Here is a 15,623-nt window from a genome sequence, read left to right on the forward strand (position 1 = left end):
TGCACCAGAGAAAGGGGAGCTCAGCCATGGAGGTTTAGAGCTGGAGAGAGAGGCCCCTGGGGGCCAGTTCACCCTACCCTGTCCCCCACAGACCTATTCCACAGATGGAAAAACCGAGGCCTGGGAGGCTCAGCGACCTGGCCAGAGCTGTGACTTGAACATCCCCCTCCCTCTGCCTGAGTGGTGCTGCTGGGTGGCCACAACACCCATTTTATGGATGAAGAAACAGACCCCAAGAGGGGACCAAATCATAAGGGGCCCCAATCATGAGGGGCAGAGTTGAGACAGGAACCCACACCCATCTGACTTCCCCACGAAAACTACGGCAGCCGCCGTCAGGCCCCTCAGAGAATAACGTGGGGCCATGGGAGGCCCCCATCCCCTTCTACAGGGGTGGGAGGGGGCTGTCTCATTCTCGCCATTTTTCAGCAAGGGAAACTGAGTCTGTGTAACATCCAGGACCTGGTTTCTCAGCCTCTAGGGATGAGAAATTCAAGTAGAAAGGAAGACAGAGAAGAGAAACTTCGGTCCCCCCTCCCTGCTCTTGCCTGGGGGCTGTGCTGGGCTTCTTGAATGGGAGTGATGTCTTTTCCTAGCATGTGAATCTCATTATCCGCCCAGCTCTCAAAAGCCTGCCTTATGCTATTATTATTATTATTATTGACATCGTTGTTGCTGTAAAGATTATTTCGGTTGCTTACAATCTCCCAGGGGCAGGAAAAGGCCCGAGGCTCCACTACGCCTTGTGTGATGGAGAAACTAAGCTCAGAGAGGGGCAGAGACCTGGCCAAGGTCCTGGAGGGTCTCAGAGTCGGCGTAAGACCAAGAACCCAGGACCCCATCGGCCCCTTTCTCAGAGCAGCCTACTCTCTGTGAGGCCGGGGTCTCTCGGGGAGACAGGGAAACCGCTGCTCTGGGCCACGAATTGGTTTTTCTAAATGGATGTGGCCAGGCTTGCTCCCACCTCCAGGCCTGGATGCACACGGTACCGCCCACCCAGCGCCCCTCCCTGCCCTGAGCTCCATTTCCCCCGGGCCACCTCTGGCCATCGGGTGCTGGGGCTGGGGGATGACCTCACATCTCCCCTATTACTGAGGCTCTGAAAATAGCCACCTGCCCTCGCGGGGTGGGGCGGAACGGGGCTCCGTTTGTGCCAGCCCAGCTCCCCCATGCCAACGGCCCCCAGCGTGTGAGTCACCGTAACAGCTGTGGTGGGGACCGGACCTCAGGGCCCTTCTCCGCCGCTCCCCCATCCCGTCCCCGCCCCAGCTGACCTGCTGAGGCAGAGGGAGGATAGAGGGGGCCAGTCCCCTGTCAGGTCCTATCCAACCTCAGAGGTGCTTTTTCTGTGTCACCATGTCACTTGACATGCCAGCCCCAGGGGTGGGGAGCGATTCGCCCAGGGTCACACAGCCGGTCAGCAGAGCTGGGACCAGAGCCCAGGTCGTCTGGCCAGAGAAGCTGGGGTGGGAAATCGATGGAGGCACAGGACACTGTCCCCTGTGGAGGGGACGCCAGGGTGGCAGGAGGCCTGGGCAATGGCTGTGGCCGCCACCCGAGGCCTGGAGCTTATTGGGGCGGTAATAAGAGGTAGCTGGGAAGGGGCAGCTGGAGCGTCAGCCAGCAGGCCTTCTTGAACGGGGTGCCACCTCTTCCTAGCATATGAACCCCATCATCTGCCCGGCTCTCAAAAGCCTGCATTATTATTGATGTTGTTGTTACAATTGTTTTGGGCCCAGACTCTTCCTCCCCTTGAACACCTTTGTCTCTGAGCCCCCTCCCCCTTTTCCGAGCTCCTCTCCTCTTCTGGTTCCTCCCCTCTCCAAGCCCCCATGTCCCTGCCTTATCCCTACCCCCTCCTCCCCAGGCCCTCTCTGGGGAAAGATGCCAGGGAGGCGGGCAGGGGCGGGAGCCCACGTCACTGGTGACCCCAGCTGGTCCTGGAGGAAGACAAACAGCCTGTAACTGGGTCATGGACCTGCTGCCCTAGCCTCCCACATCCTCTTGGGGAGGTCAACCCAGGAGAGGCAGGCCTGTCACTCTCTTTGTCCCATAAGACCTGTGACAACCAACGCCTGTTCCCCAAGCACTTCCCAATGCCCTCACTGGCTGACAGGGCAAGGGAGACAGCCAAGGCAAGCTAGATGCCAAGAATCCTCCTGAACTCCTAGACATCCCTCAAGGCCCTCTCTCCAGTGTTCCTTCCTTCAGGCAGCCTTTCCTGCTCTCCTCAGGGTTCTCCCAGACCCAGCCTGGACCACACAACTTGGGGTCTCTGAGTCCAGCTCAGTTGCTCTCCCCCAGTCCTGAGGCCCAGGGCTGAGGCACTCGCTGCCAGGCAGACTTGTTGAGGGAATGAGCTTGGGTGACAACAGCCTCCATTTTCACCTTCTGTATGATCCAGGAACAAATCACTGTTCCACCTTGGGCCTGTTTCTCATTCTGTACAAAGGGCAGAAAAGGACATTGCACCCTTTTGGGGGTTGGTGGGGGGGCTTATCCATTGCCCTGGTAATCAGAGCTGCAAGGTGAGGGGAGGCAGCAAGACCAGGCCTTTCGCAGAAACCCCACTTGGCCAAGGCAAGTTAGATGCCAAGAATCCTCCTGAACTCCTACACATCCCTCAAAACCCTGTCTTCACTGTTCTTTCCTTCAGGCAGCCTTGCCTTCTCTCCCTGCTGGGACTTCCTGGCCAAAGAGGACAGCAGCAGCTGGGAGGTCCAAGCCCCTGCTGGGCACTATGGACTGGTCAACTGCACACTGGATTGTGCCCCACTCTGGGCCTCCCTGTAGCCCTCCCATCCTGACAGTCCAGGGCAGCAAACCAGGACGTGAAACTCCAATTCCCAAACCAAAAGTTTTCCACGAAGGATTCTCTCTCCTTCATTCACTCAGTGATTCAACAAACATTACTGAGAATCTCTTATCCATCCCTAAGCTTTTATCCCAAACCCCTAGGCACCCTTCAAAGTCCTGGTTCCAATGTCCCCTCCTCCAAGTTAAGTGTCAAACAGCAGAGCTCATATTCGAACGCAGGCCCATCTGGTGCCAGAGTAAGTGTTCCTAACCTAGAGTGGTTCCTCCCCTCAAGCTCAGAGCATCATAGCTTATGAACAGCTCTTATCCAATGAGGGAGATATTCATTTGGTTGTTCAACAAACATTTACTAAGTATGTACTTTGTGTTAGCTCCATGCATGATGCTGGGGACCCAGCAGTGTCCTCGGCTCGGCCCTCACCCAGATCCTGACGTGGGCAGGGATGGATATTAAACAAACTAATAAACATGGAATAAAATGCCAGGTTGAACAAAATGCTCTGGAGAAATTTAAAGGAGTTTGAGGAGGGGGCCGGGGGTTGTTTTTTTTCAGCTGGGGGGTGTCAGCGAGGGTCTCTCATAGGAGAGGACACTTGAACAAAGACCTAAAAGATGACACTCCACGGTAGGAGCTTTGCAGGTGGAGAACACAGTACATGCAAAGGTCCTGAGGCAGGACCATGCCTGATGTTTGGGGAGAACAGCGAGGAGGCCGGTGAGGCTGGAGCAGAGTGAACAGTAGGGAAAGTGGAGGTGGTGAGGGCAGGAAGGTAAGGACCCCTGGGAAGACTTTGGGTAAACTAAGTCCAGGGAGTAGAAAGTCCCCACCAAAGTGAGGAGCGAGTCTGAGCCCTGGGTCTCCTGACTTCCCTCTCCGTGCCGTGGTGTCCTGGGTGGATGCTGGGGGCTGAGCCAGAAGGCCACGGTGTCGGGGAGACAGACAGGGAGCGAGGCGGAGCATGTACTGAACTGTCAACTCTACGAAATGGGAACAATTGTTGTGCCCACTGCCCAGAGGGAGAGACTGAGGCACTGAGCACTGAAGCCACCGGCCCAAAGTCACGCAGACAGGAAGGAGCCGAGCTGGGACTTGGACCTGGGTGCCTCCTGACTCCCTGGCCCCACTTGCCAGCTCCCTGAGTACAGGGTCTGGCCCCATCCTCAGGACTTCCCAGCAACGCCCGTTCTGCACCCCACCGGCTCTCTCTGAATCCCATGTGGCCCACTTCCCCGCTCAGCCCTGGGTCACGTGCCAAAGCGGCAGCACGGTCCTGACAGCCCCTCACCTACACTGTAGCCCCTCGAGGGCATGGCTTTGATCCGTTTCATCCACTGCTGCGTCCTCAGCATCCAGATCAGCAAAGGAGCAATCTCATCCTTTGCCCGTTACCTATGCACACACCCCGACAGACAAAGGATGCTGGTACCCACGTGGGTCTCGCCAAACTCAGGGAGACCCTGGACAGGGCTGGGCGGGCGGAGAGGAAAGACCAAGAGAAAAACCTTGGCTGGGGGGTCAGGGCTCAAGGTTTGGGGGAGTCGCCACTGTCCCTGTCACCCGGCCCAAGCTGAGCAGATAGCGACAGAAGGAAAGGAGGGCAAGTTGGAAAATGCCTATGGGATGTTTAATACAGTTATTACTTTAGAGACAACCACAATCACAGCCAAGCTTATTTGGCACCTACTGTATACCAGGCCCTGTGCTAAGGGTGAAACATCTGAAGAAGGGCTAGGTCACCTGCCCAGAGACACATAGCCACCTGGGCGAGATCTGCATGCGGATCCAAGGCCGCCCTGGGTCTCTGCCCGGTGACCCGTCAGGGCACGTACGTGTGCATGTCTGCATGCTCACACGTGTGGGAGCGGGGGGGTGCAGGCACTACGTGCCGAGGGTCTACACACACCCAGGTGAGGAGGCAGTGCACGCGCGTGCGGGTCGCTGTGAACACGTGCTTTCGTGGGGCAGGAGGTCCCAGGACATTCGACGTGTCCCATCCATTTGGTGTGAGGGAGGTAGGAGGTTCAGGCAAAGAAAGAGATATTGGAGAGAGAGAGAGAGAGAAAGAAGAGAGATATGGGAGGGAGACAGGGAGGGAGGGAGGGAGGGAGGGAGGGAGGGAGAAAGAGAGAGGGAGAGAGGGAGGGAGAGAACGCTGACTCGGCCAGAATCCCAGCGTCGTGATTTACAAGGCGCCCGACCCTGACGCACAGAGGCACCTCCGCCGCAGAGAAAAGATGGGGGAGAGACACGGACACGGAGAGAGACAGAAAGAGGGAGAGAGATGTGGGGCGAGCTTGTGCATACAGGAGCCAATCAGAGGCCATCAGACCACGGGTGGGGGGGCCACAGGGAGCACCCACCTGCCCAGCCTGGCCAAACAGCCAGGTGGGCAGTGGCCCCGAATCCCCAGCCCCACCAGCCATGCTGTGCCACCCCAGGCAGGCCCTAGCCCTCTCTGTCTTGGCCCCTGTCCCAGCCCTGAGGTGCTGGGGGACCCTCAATCCCAGCAGAGTCTCCCAGAACCCACACCAGGCTGGCCCCTCGTGCCTTCCCCCCCTAACCCGCAACAGACACCTGGCCCATAGGAGGCGCTTAATGAAGATCTATTATATTAAATCAAGCCAAAGTCGGGGACCCTCTCGCAGCCTCAGTCTCCCCACTGGAGAAATGGGGTAAAAAGAGTGCTGCCCAGCAAGGCAATGAGGTGAAGGAATGAAGGAAAGAATGAATGAATGAGGAAGGGGGCCCTGGCGGCCGCACTGCTGTGGCTGCAGCCCAGGCCCAGCTTGCGGCCCCGGGGAATCCTGGGCACTGCAGCCAAGAGGGATTTGGCCCCAAACCCGGAATAACTAACGTGGCGGTGGAGGCGGGCGGGCGGGAGGGAGGCCCAGAGCGGGGCAAGCGCAGGGAGGCCGGCCTTCCCGGCGGCAGGATTTATGGAAGTAACGGCTGCCCCACACAGTTCCTCTTCAGAGTAAAAGTGAAAAGCACTTGAGTCACCACTGAAACAGGGACGGGGCTCCCAGAATCCTCCAGGGCCACCCGGGGCCGCGGCTGCCACCCCCTCGGTGGGCAGGACCCCAGGGGCACAGGGCGGGCTGGCATGGGAGCAGCCCACCCACCCCCCTTCACACACCCCGAGCCGGTCTCAGCTCAGGATCCGGGTCGGATCGGCTAAAAGGGAGCTATTTTAGGATGGGCTCAGGTTGTAAAATTAGTCAAGGGGGGAGATGGAGGCCCAGAGATGGAGAGACAGGGAGAGACAGAGATGGAGAGGAGCGAGACAAGGAGAGGGAGAGACGCAGACAGAGAGAAATGGGTAGGGTGCGATGAGGTAGCCAGGAGTGGGGGTCCTGCACGGGTAGTCTGGGTCCTTCCGGGTTCCCCAGCTGGAGACCGCAGACTAGGCTGGGCCTGCAAGCAGCTGTGCGGATTACACTGAGGGGGTCCTGGGAGGGGGACCTGGGTTCCCCTCCAGGGTGGGGGCACCCATAGGAGAAAAACCAGAGGAGGGGGAGCCCCCTGCGCTTGGGCCACCCCATCCCCATCCTAGCCTGGGAGCTCCCTGGTCCTCTCTCTGCCTGTCTCTGTCTCCTGGTCGCCCTGTCCCTTGCACACAGCAACCTCAGGTATTTTTTATTGTCATGTTTCCACCAAGAGCCCGCCTGGCTGATCCTTGCCCTGCGCCCCAGGGAAAGCCAGGCCCGGGGAGCGGAACACCAGCTCTGGTTCTCACTGCCACCCACTCTGGGCAACGTGGACGGAGGCCTGTCTCCCGAGGAGTCCTGATGGGGGAATTCCAGGGCCCAGTGACAATAGGCTGCCGTCCAACCTCCTCGCCTGGAATAGCCTCCCCGGGCTCAGCCCCCTTGGGCAGCTCTGGGAGCGAGCGCGAGGAAAGGGTGGAGGAGGCGGGGGCACCCCGGGGCCACCCAGGCCACCCCCTGAGCCCAGAGACTGGGAGGCCCAAGGTCACCAGGCAACCCTGACTAGGACCCTCGTGGCTCTTGGGGGAGCTTCAGGCGACAAGAGGCAGAGGGGGGCCAGTGATGACTGCGTCGGGGGACCCCCAAAGTTGCTCTGGAGGGGAAGGAAGATCTGGGGAGGGGCAGGGACGTGCCCAAGGTCACCCGGGGATGATGGGTAGGACAGGCCCTGAGACCCCCTAAGCACCGGCCCTCACATTCCCCCATGGGGAGCCAGAAACTGGAGGAGCTGGAGGGGGCGGGTGAGAGGGAGCCTGCCATGAGTGAGGGGCACCCTAGGATCATGAATGGGGGACCCCCATTGGAGACTGGCATCCACGTGTTCTCTGTACAGTGGTCCTCAGGACACTCAGCCACCCGCTGGACTCCCACCTCCCTGTGCCCCGCACTTCACAGCTTGGAGGCCACACTGCCCCTCTCCGGGACCTGCCTTAGCTCCGTGTCACTTCAGGGGAAACTGAGGCCGGGACCCCAATGGCCTAAGGACACACAAGGACCCGGGGTGGGGGCAGAGCTGGAGGGTGGAACCAGTAGACCTGGGAGGGTGCCCCCCCTCCCTGCCATGGAGCTGGGGGAGGGAAGGGGTCCCCCAGGGGCGACCCGGGATAGGGGCAGCCGCCCCCTTCCCACACATCCCCTGGGTCATTGCACAAGGGCCGAGCCCCGGCAGTCTGGGAGCTCGGCCAGGGGTGAGAGGCAGCGGGCGGGGGCAGGGGCAGGTGCCGGGCTGGCGAGGGCGTCCGCAGCGCCGCAGTGCCCGGACCAGACCCCGGAACGCCAGGCCTCCCGGCTCCTCCCGGCGGCGGCGGCTCAATAACTCACAATCGATGCGGCGAAAATATGGGGATGGGGTTGAGGGACGGGGGGAGGGGGGGAGACGGAGACCAAGCCGGGACGTCGGGGGGGCCCCCCTCCCCCCACTCCTGGAGCCTCCAACTTTGCGGGCCCCCTCCCCCTCCGCGCACACGTGGGCCAATAATGGGGGGAAAGGCTGCCCAGGGCCTGGGTGGCGGCGCACAAGCTTGGGGGGGGCGGTCCGGGGGTCCTCGTCTCAAGAGTCCCCGGGCGTCCAGGGTCCAACCAGGACTCCCTCGATTCCTCCTAGGAGCAGGCCTGGATCCAGGCCTGGGGCTCGCGCAGAGCCCCACCTTTGGCCTTCTCCTGGGCGCCCCCCGACCTTCCTGGCTGGGGTGGAGGAGCGCGTCCTGCGTCCGGGGAGGGCGAGGCTGTAGGGCGAGCCAGTAGGGCGAGCCAGGGGGAGAGGTCGCGGGGGGCGGGGCGGGAGTCCCCGGTGAGGGTCCCGGGTAGGGGGGAGGTGTCCCCGGCCCAGCCCAACCCCCCACCGGACCCCGGCCGGCGGCGGGGGCATCCCGGCCGCGGCGGCGGGAGGGACGCGCGCCTTTTTCGTCCCGCCTCCTCGGGCTTCCAAACTCCGGGGCCGGGCTGCGGGGGACGCGGGGCCGGGGCGCAGTGGGGCGCGGGCCGGGGGCCGGGCGGGGGGCGTACCTGGGTCAGGCAGAGCGGGGACGAATACATCCCGGGCGCGGCGGGAGGCGCAGGGCCGGCCGGAGCGGGCGCGCTGAACTTACTGAGTCATTTTTCCAAACCCCCCCCCCCGCGGCCGCGGCCGGCGCGCTCCTCGCCGCCTCCTCCCTCGGTCTCCCTCCCTCCTCCCTCCCGCGCTCTCCCTCCCTCCTGCGCCCGACTCCCTCTCTCTCTCCCTCTCTCTGTCTCTCTCTCCTCCTTTCCTGTCCCCCCCACCTCCTCCTCTGTCTCTGTCTCTCTCTGTGTCTCTGTCTCTCCTCCCTCTGGCAACCTCCTCTCTCCCTCCCCCAATTTCTCTCCCCTCCCACCCCGAACCTCCCACTTCTCAACATCCAACTTTCAAACAAACGAGGGAAAAAAGAGCGCGAGCGAGGAACGAAAGCCGCTCCCCCTCTCCATGCCTCCTGAACCCCCATCGTTGCTTATTATTACGAATTTCCAGCCGCCCTGGGCCAGGCCACCGGACGGAGACCCACGGGCCGCGCACACCCCGACCACAGCGGGTCCCCCTGGACCGCCAGCCCGAGTCGAGTGGGCAGGGGGTGGGCTGCTACAGGACATTTGGGGTCCATAGGTGGACTCTGAAGACCCCCCCAACCCGCCCCGAGCGAGCCGGGAAGTTGGAGAAAGGAGCGGGGGTGGGGGTGGGGGGGTTGGGAAAGAACGAAGAAGTGACGTGTGCAGAGGCCCGGCGCGAGCGCGCCTCTTTCCCCTTAAAGATGTACAACCCGGGGTGCTTGGCGGGAGAAGGGGTCCCACGGCATCCTCTCCCGCTGCTCCTCCCGAGAGCCAGACAGGGGCTGCAGTTCCCAGGCAGAAGAGCTTGGCTACAGCTGCCCTTCCGTGGCCAGAAGGGCCTCAACCAACAGGGGAGCCTCCAGAAATCTGTCTCCTCCTCAGCCAGCATCAAAGGGGAACTGGGAGTTGGGGGGGCTTCGGCCTCCCCCATATGTCGCCCCCGTACCCCAGGAGGCAGTACCTCAGGCTGGCCAGATAAAACCTCGCAGCCTCTTCCCGGGTGTCTGGTAATTCCTACTGACCCCCGCAGTGTGCCCATTTCACGGATCCAGAAACTGAGGCATGCAGAGTGGCTTGGAGCCCGGCTACCTGGCCCCAGGGCCCACACTCTGCAAGCTTGGTTGTTCTCCCTCTGGAATAGATGGGCACAGACCTGCCGCTGACGAACTAGCCTCACCCCTCCCCCAGTTCACTCCGAGAATCCTCCCAGGCTCGCTCAGAGGCCTCGGCCACCTAGCAGACCAGGATGCTCCCCCATTGGTGTCCTCCCCTGTGAAGTGGACGAACAGTGCCCACCCCATGGGGTTGATCAGCATAAGAATACTGGCACTTAGCAGCGCCTTGACCTTCCGTCAAATATGCACAGAGACATTCTTAGAAAGCTTGGCCATTTTGCCCCGTGTGTTCCGAGTACAAATGATAACCTCTCGCCAACTTCGGGCAGCTGCCCCATGCCCAGGGGCATGGAAGACGCCAGCAACTCTGTTACTCTCCCGTGTTACAGGGGAGGAAACCGACGCCCCAGGAACGGATGCTACTGACCTGGGGCCCTGGGGCTGGACCAGAAGTGAGCAGGATTCATACAGGACACATATGCCCTCCGTCCCGCCGGCTCCCCCTGCACGTGGGTAACGGTCATTCAAATAGCACTTCACAAATGGTTTTTTAAAAAAACCCACTGTGCAGCCATGGGGGGCATTTAAACCCCAGAAAGAAAGGGAGAGGCACGTGTCTAGGAATCAAAATGCCGACGTAACATAAAGCAATATTTTATTATTTAAAAAAAAACGCCATGAACACCTGGAGGGCAGAATCCCCAATTCACAGACATTTCCAAGTTCAAGTTGGCTTCGGAGCATTCTCCCAGGTGGCAGTGACCCCCAAACTGCCCCCACGCCTGCCCCACAGGCAGCCTTCTCAAGGCAGTTTAGGTTACTCTGGAAGGCACAGTCTGGAGACCACAGACTCTGTCTCTTTCTCTCTCTCTCTCTCTCTGGACCTCAGTTTCCACATCTGTAAAATGGCAACAATAGACGCATCTCGCATTTTGGAAGTCTGGGTGGATGGGAATCCTTAAGATAACGTGTGGGAAGACTGTGTTAATATATTAGTGGTGGCAGGTGCCAGTTCACAAACATCAGTGAAGAGTTACATATATATATACATATATATATATATATATATATATATATATATATATATATATATATCATCCAGTTCAGCAGGAGGGGTCCCTACAGTGTACACAGTAGGTCCAAAGCAGGCCAGTTGCAGTGCAGGGTTGCAGCCTGGGTCTATGTCTTCTCCATCCAAGAGCTAAAACTCCCTGTGCCTCAGCTTCCCGCTCTGTGAAATGGGATGATAATAGTTGCTACCCCTCTGGGCTGTTGTGGGTAAACCAGCCAGTGTTTGGACTGCACCTAGTGTTTTCTAAACAAAGCAATTGCTGGATTGGACCTGTGTGTATAACATCCCAGAAAGGGGCCGCATGATTTAGCTCCTGGCACTCTGGCGCACAGTTTAGCTCATTTTAGTTTAAAAATGCACTCTCCCCATCACTCACTCTTAGGCTCAGATACGGACTGTATCTGTGACTGTCCCAGATACGGACTCATGAGGGTGTTGACTGTCATCCTGTAACACTAATGCCAACAATTTGGAGCCAGCCACCGTGTCCATCTGTGGGGACCAGTTCAGCAGTGCCACCCGGGGGCACAGGCTGCAATACTATGGAGCTCCACAAAAGAACAAGGGACCCCTACATGGAGATGCCTCCAAGAAACGCGCAGGGGAAAGCATGCTGCAGCGCAGGGCTCCTCCCCCCTCAGCATTATGGACCATCCCTGGTGGGGCCGTCTTGGGCACTGTGGGGTGGAGCAGCATCCTTGGCCCCCACCCCCTGGATGCCAGGAGCCCCCCAGTGTGACAACCACAGGTGTCCCCGGACATTACTCAGTATCCCCTGGGACAGAACCACCCCAGTTAAGAACCCTTGCTGTAGACTCAGCAAGTAGACTCAAGATCTCATTTGGGATTTTTTAAAAAAGAATATACATATATCCTTTATAAGAATATATGTGTATCCTTTATAAGAATGTGTATCTGTTACATGTGCAGTTGCTCAGACAAAGCTGGATGAAATAGGGCTTTTCTGGAGTAGGGGGTGCCAGCGGGGTGGGGGTGATGAGGAAGGTTTGATTTTTACTCTGGGTACTTTTGCATCCTCTTTAGATGTTCATGAGTCACTCATGTTATTAAAAAGCAAACTTAAAACATGTGAGTGGAATTCACAGCAGCACTTTCAAAAGTGAGAGCAGCTCAGGGAGGGATGATCAAAGCCTGAGACCACCAGGGAACTCCACAGCGGCCGTACCCAGCGAATAGAGGACACAGCCAGGGGGCCTATGCATGCACGGCTGACATTGCCACCCCTCCTGCAACCTTGTGGGGTATCCTGTGTGTTCCCATTTTACAGATGAGAAATTGAGCCTCCAAAAGGGGATGTTAAGGTCCTCAGCCTTGAGAAGTAACGGGGTATGACATATGGGCTGGTACAGGCACAACACCGAGACACACACACAACATGCCACGAAGAGACACAAAGACACACAGAAACACACCACACGGAGACACACAGAATCTCACACGTCACACAGACTCCAGCAGATACAGACACCCAGACCCGTGGGGACACACACAGACTCATGCAGACTCACACAGAGACACACAGACCCACACGAGGTCATGCACAGCCCAAACACAACACACGTGCAACCAGCCACAATAACACACACGCCAGAACACAAGTATACACTTACAAGCACACGAACCCATGGACAGAACCCGTCCCACTATTTATACACTGGCACACACACACACAATACACACACACGGTGACACACAGCACCTGCATTCCTGCTCCCCCTCATGGTTGTCCTCCCCCCAAATGCGCCCCAGCTGCCCACAGCTGGGGTCTTTGCTTTCCAGATCCTGCAGGGACCTGGCTCGGACGTGGAGGTGGGGGGAGGGCGCGATGGGCTTGGCTCCTCCCCCTCCCACAAACGCAGGTGCCTGTTTACGAGTGTGTCTGCGTGCCTCTGTGTGTGCACCTGTGTGGGGGCAGAATTCTGTACACGTGTGGCTGTGAACAGATAGGTGTAAGAGCGTGTCAGGAGCGTGTGCTGCTGACTGTGCACCAGGTGACAGGTGGGGATAGAGGCCAGTGTGGTGGAGGGCAGTGCCCGGGCGTGGGGTGGGGGAGCGCTGCGTCTGAGCACTGGCAGTGGGTGTAGGGCAGGGTGAGCACGGGGAACGGAGGAACGTGAGGATGGGTGATCTTACCTGAGCTGGAATCCCTGAGTGTTGCGTATGGATGCATCCCTTTGTCAACGTGGGACCCCTTTTCTCCTCTTCCCAAACAGCCCCCCAAAAGGGAATGCAGGTTGAAAGTTGAAAGCAGAGACTCCCACCTGGGCTTGGGGCTTTTATATTTAGAAAATTATATAAAGCTTCCTGGGGTGGGGATGGGGGCGCGACGGGGATTCCCCTGGAGGGGAGAAAACAACCCTGTGTGCCCGCCCGGTCTGGCCCGGTCCCGGGCAAGCGCTGGGAGGTAGGGCTGGGGGCGCGTCTCCCTGCCCGTCCGGGCGAGGGGGTCTCCTTGGCCACCCCCTTGGTCCAGACTTAACCCACGCGCTTCGGTAACCACCCATCCCTCGAGACCTCTTCTGGGGGGAAGGGGGGGACCCCCCCGCCGCCCCGCCCCACTCTGGGCCACGCGCACGCGCAGCCCCTGGCGGGAGACATCGGCGCCGAGTGATCGCGTCCCGGCGCCACCTCGCGCCCGAACCTCAAGCTGGGACCACCTGGGGCCATGCAGATAGGGGACCCCGAGGCAGGGGTAATTGGAGCGGACGGGGTAGGGAGTGAGAGGAGAGGACAGAGCTTTGGCGAGGTGGAGGAAGCACCCGTTCCCCATCCGGCAGCCCGGGTTACAGGAAAAAAGGAAATGGGCGGGGGGGGGGGAGAGTGTAGACCCATCCCCAGGAATAGTCACTCAGCGCGTCAAACGCACACAGCGACACCCAACTGTCCCCCTGAGACGCAGCCACGCGACACAGTTCCCCACTCACTGGCAATCCCCTAACCTCCACACACTCATACGTGGACACCCCCATGGTCATCCAGGGACATCACGTCCCCCGGGACATCCAACTCAGCCACACAGCTTCACAACACCGCCCCACGGGGACCCGTGGCACAGTCGCCCAGTTACCCTAACACACACACACACACTGTCCCATAGCCGCACAATGCTCTAATAACACGCAACACAACACACACACAGCCACGTGGATGTGCAGCCACAGATACATAAAGGAAAGGACCCCACGCCCGGGGACCCCCGGACCCACGGACAGGCATGGGGCCACCTAGCTGCACAGACCCGCGAATGCACCCCCCGGATTCCCGTGTTGACTCGTTTGAGAGCACAGGGGCCCCCAAACGCACCCCACGAGTGAAGATGCCACTGACACCGGCGGACCGGACACCGGAACCCTCAAGTGCAGCTACCGGCGCTCGCGGGCCTGGGGCGCGCCCGGCCTAGACCCGGTGACCCCTCCCGGCTGGGACCGCGGCGGGGCTGGGGTCGGCCGGGGGGCGGGGCTCAGGCGGCGCTAGGGCCGGCCGGGTGGCTGCCCCTGCGCGGTGCCGAGAGCGGCCGCCCTCCCGGCTCCAAGTTCAAGGCGCCCGGCGGCGGCCGCTGCGCGCTCTCCGCCCCTCTCCGCAGCGGCCATTTTCCGCTAGCTGGCGCGCCGCGCTCGCCCGGGCCGGGGCAGCCCGCGGGGGCCGCCGCGACCCCCGCCCCGCACGGCCCCGTCGGGCGCCCCCTCCCTGGGCCCGGCTTCCCAGCCGGCTGCGCGCTTGGGGGTCTTGCGCCCGGAGCCGCGCCCTCCCGCCTACCTTCTCCCGCCGGGCCAGGGAGGGGGCGGAGGCCTGCCCTGGGGGGGACCCTCTCCCGGGAGCCCCGCCCTCCCCTCCAACTCCACGGTGCCCGCGAGGGGCCCCCCACTTGGGGTCCCCCACTGCGCCCCGCGCGCCAGCTCCGCCCCCAGCCGCGGGGGGGTTGGATTGGCGGGCGGGCGGGGGTCCCGGGGCGGCGGGTGTGTGTGGGGGTCCCCGCATCGAGCCCCTCCCCCCGGCGGCCCCCGCCCCCTGCCCCCCCAGACCTCTCAACTTTCGCCCGGAGCCCACGCACCACCCCAAAAACTCCCCGGGCGAAAACGAAAGTGGGGGCGGCGACGTACCATGGCGCTGCTGCGAGGAGGCGAGGCCGGCGCCGGAGCGAGCGCGCTCGGTCCCCGGCGAGGGGGGGCCGGAGGCGGCGGGAGGAGGCGGCGAGGGAGGGCGCGCGGGGGAGGGAGCGAGCGCGCGAGGGAGGGGGCGCGCCGTGCCCGCCCCCCCGGCCCAGGACCCTCCCCTCGGCCCGCCCTCCCCCCGGTCCCGCGCGCCGCCCGCGCCTCAGGCCGCTCCGCGCCCCGGCCCCGGCTCCGGCGGCTCTGGCTGCGGCTCCATCCCCGGCCCGGCCCGCGCGAGGGGAGGCCAGGCGAACGGCCGCGGCGGCGGGTCGTGGGGCCCGGGTCGGGCTCGCTGCGGAGGGAGCGGATCCACCTTCACGGCGCGCGCGCGCTCACACACACACACACACAGATACACACACACGCAGACAGCTGGGGACACTCGCGGCCCGGGCCTCCTCGACTCCGACACCGACACACAACGCACACCGACGCGCCTGCGGCGTGTTACAGACACACACAGTCTGCGGGTGTCACCTAGATACACCGGGGCCCACGTTCACAGCCGCTGCGGTTCTTGGACGCACACCTCCTGCAGGATGCCACGAACACAGACTCACACTCACAACCTGCGGTGTCACCCAGACAGACACACGGGGACCCACATGTTCACAGCCTTTGGGGTGTCATCCAGACACCCACAGCCTCCACGCTGTCACATACAGACTCACAGCCAGCAGGGTGTCACTCAGACACGCACACAGATTGACAATCGTAGAAAGACATTTCAGACCGCGGACTGAGCCACACGCCGACCCCCCCAGGACCCCTCCCCCAGGCCATCGCAGCAGCCACCCTGGCCCCTGAGTGCAGGTGTCCCGTATACACAGACACAAACACGCACAGCGGGGAGACGGGACAGATGGGGACACAGACAGAGACTAGGACACTGAGGGT

The 15,623-nt window shown here is 61.2% G+C and overlaps 1 protein-coding gene across 5 annotated transcripts in view; it reads right to left on the bottom strand.

Moving 5' to 3' along the window:
- NFIC (nuclear factor I C) overlaps window positions 1-14,798 on the bottom strand; it is a 70,928-nt gene extending 56,130 nt beyond the window's left edge. For 2 of the 5 annotated variants that reach the window (XM_082621074.1, XM_082621070.1), the window contains exon 1: window positions 8,311-8,447. In XM_082621074.1, the coding sequence (XP_082477200.1) occupies window positions 8,311-8,340 (30 nt within the window). In that variant the 5' untranslated portion in view covers window positions 8,341-8,447. Of the gene's footprint in view, window positions 1-8,310; window positions 8,448-14,675 lie in introns of those variants that run through there. The other 3 variants (XM_082621073.1, XM_082621072.1, XM_082621071.1) reach the window with 2 other exon arrangements.
- Window positions 14,799-15,623: the final 825 nt, after the last annotated feature.

This window comes from Mesoplodon mirus, assembly GCF_964341445.2.
Source record: "Mesoplodon mirus genome assembly, chromosome: 5".
Classification (NCBI taxonomy): domain Eukaryota; kingdom Metazoa; phylum Chordata; class Mammalia; order Artiodactyla; family Ziphiidae; genus Mesoplodon; species Mesoplodon mirus.